This window comes from Corvus kubaryi, unplaced genomic scaffold, assembly GCF_017639235.1.
Source record: "Corvus kubaryi isolate FWS band 111438036 unplaced genomic scaffold, C.kubaryi_AGA036_p1.0 37354, whole genome shotgun sequence".
Lineage (NCBI taxonomy): Eukaryota > Metazoa > Chordata > Aves > Passeriformes > Corvidae > Corvus > Corvus kubaryi.
Window position 1 is genome coordinate 1,452,670 of NW_024581116.1, and position 6,000 is coordinate 1,458,669.

General features: G+C 52.3%; 1 protein-coding gene across 1 annotated transcript in view; it reads left to right on the top strand.

Moving 5' to 3' along the window:
- Positions 1-3,936, top strand: part of BLK (BLK proto-oncogene, Src family tyrosine kinase) — a 44,218-nt gene extending 40,282 nt beyond the window's left edge. The window contains exons 12-14 of the mRNA XM_042032957.1: positions 189-339; positions 2,204-2,335; positions 3,195-3,936. Of these exons, the coding sequence (XP_041888891.1) occupies positions 189-339; positions 2,204-2,335; positions 3,195-3,403 (492 nt within the window). The 3' untranslated portion in view covers positions 3,404-3,936. The remainder of the gene's footprint in view (positions 1-188; positions 340-2,203; positions 2,336-3,194) is intronic.
- The last annotated feature ends 2,064 nt before the right edge of the window (positions 3,937-6,000 follow it).

A 6,000-nucleotide genomic window follows, 5' to 3' on the forward strand; every position in this document is an offset into this window, starting at 1 on the left:
ATCAATTTATTCACCTGTCTGCTGATCCACCTGTCCATCCATCCATCCATCCGTGGGGAACATAGGCACATCCACAATCAGGGAGAGATACCAGCAACGCCGTACAAATGCTTTGTAAAGGTGGGCGGGAAACAGCCGAGATAAAATGGGAAGGTGATGATGAAGAAGGGCTCTTCCTCCCCTCACAGGTGGCAGAGGGCATGGCCTACATTGAGCGCATGAACTTCATCCACCGGGACCTGAGGGCTGCCAATATCCTCGTCTCGGAGACGCTCTGCTGCAAAATCGCTGATTTCGGCCTGGCCAGGCTCATCGAGGACGAGTACTTGGCACAGGAAGGTGGGTGTCCTTCCCAGCACTGCCCTCATCTCCCTCTCTGCTGCCCTCGGGAATGCCAGGACACTGGGCTGGGATCAGGCACAGGGCACCAGAGCCCACGTGGCTGCTGCTGCCAGCGCCAGGCAAGAGGCAGAGAAACAGAAACACCCAAAAATCCAGTCCTGGGAGAGGCAGCAGCGCTTGGGGACTATAAAACCAACTGAAAACTGCAGAGGGAAATGGGAAAAAACCCTTTTGGCTCTGTTTGTGGGAGTTCTGCTGGCCCTCCAGTTGTTTGCTGGAGAAATTTGGCCTCTGCTAACAAAAGCTGATGCCTGTGCCCAGGTTTTCCCTGGGATTCAGTCCAGAGGGAAGGAATAACAGAGTAACTCAGTCACTGCACTGCAGAGGGGAGCTGGAGGCACAAATCTGGGCCCAGCAGCAGCTTCTGGGTGTGCCAGGCAAACCAAGGCCTGACCACATCAGGTCTCTTCCACAGCAGCGGGACAACTTTAAAAACAATAAATCACATAATCATTTAGTGTGGAAAATACTTCTGAGATCATCCCTGTATTGAGCTCTGACTCTGAGCCAGGTATGAGGTCAAATCATTCAGACTGCAAAGAGACTCTACAAAGCACCAGGGAAAGCAGCAGCAGCGGCTGAAATAACACAATTAAGTCGGGCATAAGTGGCACTTACCAGAAGATTTTCAAATTTTGGAATCTGTCCTCGTCTAGAGTTGGGAAGAGATAAAATTCCCCTTAAGACATACTCTGAGGAAAGGAACTCCAATAGTTTTTGTGGGCTTTTTTAATAAAGTAAGAAACATTTCTTTCAATTTCCTGTCCCCAAAACACTTTTTGATACAAATCATACCCATTTCAACATGCAAAACTATTTCGGAGTAGTAAAAGATCCCAAATGTAATTTGGAAACTGCCATGAAGGGGAACTTTGGCTTTGCTGCAAGTTTTTAAGGCAGTTTTATCCTTCAGAGAAGGTTTGATGAAATCAGTGTGCTTCTGTTAATAACCAAAGGAGCTTCTTTTCCAGTGCAAAGCAGCTTCCATCAGCATTTCTCCAGCTAGCTTTGCTCTGGAATAGCAGCTCCCCTCTGTCTGCTCTGAGCAATTCTCACTTCGTAGATTGCATTTCCCAGCCTTGTCACTCAGAGCGTGATGTGCAACAACTGAGGCGCTTGTTTCACACCCCGCAGTTGGATTTTCAGTCCTGTGAGGATGTGTATAAATAAAAATGTGGTTTCCTCCTCAGCGTAACATGATCAGTTCCCACTTATCAAGGTGGTTTGGCTGCTGGCTGAGTTTTTTTTTCTCTTAGCTAAACTGAAATTGCAACCTTACAGTCATTGCCATCCACAGCAGGTTAAGCAAGAACTTGGTGGACAAAATAAGATGGGGATTATTCTGGTTTTAATATAAATATGCAGCTTTAAGGACTGGGGAATTTATATTTGCTGTAATATTTATGCATTTTTGCTAAAAACAACTCCCTTCTGATAAGTGGTTTCACAGAACCACAGAGTACCAGGTTGGAAGGGGACCTCAAGGATCATCTGATCCAATTTTTCTTGGCAAAAGCCAAAGAAATTTTATACAGAATAAAATCCTACTGTTGTTGTCTGATAATAAATCTGCCAGAGACATTGGTTTTGAATCCTCCATCCAGCTCTGGGGTGGAGCAGGTCCAGAGGAGGCCATGGAGATGATCAGAGGGCTGGAGCCCCTCTCCTAGGAAGAATCACAGAATCATAATAAACAGCCCAAAGGAATCAGGGATCAGTTTTGGGGATCTGCTGTGCCTGTGGGAGGTGAGGGAGGTGCTCCAACTCCAGGTGTCATTTTCCTTTGTTTCCTTTGGGACAGGTGCCAAATTTCCCATCAAATGGACAGCTCCAGAGGCCATTAACTATGGGGTGTTCACCATCAAATCTGACGTGTGGTCTTTTGGGATCCTCCTGACAGAGATCATCACCTACGGCAGGATCCCTTATCCAGGTACAGGATCCCTTACCCAGCTACAGGGCTCTGGGAATACCGGATGAGTGTCCAGCCACTTCCAAGCATCCAGCACTGCTTCAGGCTTGGAGGCACTCACTGACGTGTGCCCAGACACACTCAGCTGCCTCTTAGAATCAGGGAATCCTTTAAGTTGGAAAAGGCCTCTAAATTGATTTAACCCGAGGCCACCCCTGCCCCATGTCCCCAGGTGCCACATTTACACGTCTGGGAAATCCCTCCAGGGATGGGGGCTCCACCACTGCCCCGGGCAGCTGTGCCAGGGCTGGACAACCCTTCCAGTGAAGAAATTTTTGCTAATATCCAATCTAAACCTCTTCTGGTACAACTTGAGGCCATTTCCTCTTGTTATTTCACTTGTTCCCTGGGAGCAGAGCCTGACCCCTCCCCGGCTGTCCCCTCCTGTCAGGGAGTTGTGCAGAGCCACAAGGTCCCCCCTGAGCCTCCTGTGCTCCAGGCTGAGCCCCTTCCCCAGCTCCCTCAGCCACTCCTGGTGCTCCAGCCCCTTTCCCAGTTCCATTCCCTTCCCTGGACGTGCTCCAGCCCCTCAGCGTCCCTCTTGGGGACACTCACGTGTCCCTCAGTGTCCTGATGGGTTCCTCAAGCTGGGTTTCCTTCCCTCAGTTCCCTGTCCAAAGCCAAACTTACAGAGGGGAGTCAGGGGTGGGACAGAGGGACAGAGGGGAAGCTCAGCCCTGAGGAAGGGATGATTCCCAGGTATGGGAACCACCGCAGCCCCTCCAGCCCCTCCCTGGGTGTGAGCTGCTGCTGGGAGCGCTGACCTTCCCCCCACCCCCGGGATGCTGAATAACTCCTGCCGGGCTCTGTTCCCCTCCAGGGATGACCAACCCCGAGGTGATCCGCAACCTGGAGCGGGGCTACCGCATGCCCTGCCCGGAGACGTGTCCCGGGGAGCTCTACAGCGTCATCCTCAAGTGCTGGCGCAGCAACCCCGAGGAGCGCCCCACCTTCGAGTACCTGCAGTCGGTGCTCGAGGACTTCTACACCTCCACGGAGAAGCAGTACGAGCCCGAGCCGCAGCCCTGAGCCACCGCCCCGCCAGCGGCTGGGGACGGCGCCGCGGGACGGCCACCACCCGGCGGTGGCCCGGCGCAGGCGTTTCCCTTCCTCCTGTCCGCGCCTGGAGATGGGGAATGAGGAGGGACGTGAGGGAGGCGGATGCTGCCGGCTCTGTGGTTGTCGCAGAGACTGAAAAGGTGCCTGAGAGACGGCACAGCTCCTTCCTCGTCCGCCTCGGAGGGCTGTACCCACTTTGCAGGCATCACCTCTGGCACGAAGGACAGAAAGCTCCTTCGTGATCCACCTGGGTACAGAAAAACCCCTCAGCTCCTCAAATGCAACCCCGGGAAGAGGGGACCGTGGCCAGGGTGGTGGTATGGGGGTGAAGAATCTCTGCCCCACCTCTGATGCCACTGCTGGCAATATTACACCCCCTCCGTGCCACGGGCAGGGTGGGAGCGTGTCCTGTCCGCACCTCCTGGGGCCACACCAGCTCTGGAGCGTTCCTTCCAGGCGATGCCCCCGCTCCGCCTCAAGTCAGTAATAAAAGAAAAACTGGATACGAGAATTTCCCATCTCTCTATTGGGGCGTCAGGGTGAGAGTGAGGCCCTGTCCTTCCCGTGGCCAGCCCCTGTCCTTCCCTTGTCCTTCCCGTGACCACCTCCAGCCCCTGGAGGAGAAGGGAGAGGCCGGGGGGCTCCGCGGGCAGCGCGGGGTGATGTAGCTGGGGCTGGGAGGGGAGGATGCCCGAGGAGCAGGAGATGCGTTCGTGCTGTGGCCACGAGGTGTCCCTCCTTCCCAGCGAATCTGGACGGCGCATGGGAAGTAAAAATTCGTGTAATAAAAGAGCTCAGAAATGAAACCCCTCCTCGCTTGGCTGAGCCTTCGCCGCACAAGCTCCCGCTGCAGCATCACGGCCGGTCCCGCTCCGCACCCAGCGCCGGCAGGGTTCAAATCCATTTCCCTGGTTTCTGGTGAATCTCTGACCAGGGAAATGCCCTCAAGAGGCTTCAGGCTGGTCTCCAGTCAGGAGTTTCACTGGGCTGGTGAGCGGAGAGCAAAGAAATAAGGCACAGATGGCACATGGGAGGGGTGTGAGGGCCGCAGGAGCGAGCTCCAGGCTGGGACACGGGGAGCTCTCCCGAATCATCCCCCCGGGGTGCTTCATCTGCTGTTTTCTTCTCCAAGGAGGAGACTTTGAGTCCAGCTGTAAAGGGTGCGTTTCACAGGGGAACAGGGAAGCTACGGGAAAGAAACAGCAGAGATGGAAAGAGAAGTCTTTGGGGTGACCTTCTAAGATCCAAAGTGAGTTTATAAGAAAGATGGAGACAAACTTTTTACCAGAATCTGTTGCAACATGATCAGGAGTGATGTTTTTGAACTAAAATAGGGTAGATTTAAACCCTAAGAAAGGTATAAGGAAGATGATTTTTTACAATGAGGGTGTAAAACACTGGCACAGGGTGACCAGAGAAGCTGGGGCTGCCCCTGGATCCCTGGAAGTGTCCAAGGCCAGGTTGGATGGAGCTTGGAGCAACCTGGGCTAGTGGAAGGTGTCCCTGGCCATGGCAGGGGGTGGAAATGAGATGAGCTTTAAGGTCCCTCCCAACCCAACCCATTCCATGATTCTATGACCTGTTTGCCAGAAAAAACACCCAACACACCCCAAGACATGACACAGAATTATCTGTTCATGCCACTGCTGCACAAGAGCCTCAGAGTAAAAGGAGTTGTCTGCCTGCAGGGGAAAGGAGGATTTAATAACAATTAATGATCTCCCAGACTCAGGATGAAGGGAACTGGCTGAGATGATCCAGCCTCAGAAATGCTGGTCTAGGGGAGAAACCCCAGGGTGTCTGGGATTTTTCCATAGGGATGATGGATGGAAGTCTATGGGAGACCTGTACCCCTCTAGGACTGCACTGGAGCTGGGTGGGAAACCTTGGGCAGTGGAAAAGATCCCCATCCTCACAACCTGATCCCCATGAACTCAGTGCTAGTAAGTCCTAGAAATAATTTAAGATGAATCAGCCTCAGCCTAGTTCCTTCATGGTTCCCTAGGGACAAGTTACTTGTGCTGTAACTACACAAAGCCCATCTTAAACCACGGTGCGGGGGGAAAAGCCATTTATTTAATAACTTCACTGGAGTGGAAGGAAAAGTCTTTCTCCTTGCTTGAACTCCAGCTTGGTCTCTCCCAGATCCCAGGAAATCCATGCAGAACCAGCAGATTCCTGCTAATGAGATGATAGTCAGGAAATAAATACAGATGAAAGCTATTTGACTCCTTGGCTGTTAATATTTTATTGAAGTGAAAACTGTGGGTTATTTGTGCTGGAGCAAAGCAGGAAGAAGAGCTGCAGGGTGTCTGCTGAGCACTTGTACATTGCATTATTGCCCAAGGCCAAAGTGTCAAGTGCTGTAGCTCAAATTAGAAAGGAAATGGATATTTTTATGGCCAGTAGCAGCACTTGGCCGAGCCCAGGATGAACATAACAAGAGTCTGTGAGCTGAGCTTCCTCTGCTCTGGACACCGCTGTCCTTTTTGTTCCTACTGCACAAACACATTAAATTTGTTCCCTGCAGCAGACCCGGCTCCATAATCTCCTCCATGAAGGCCTGG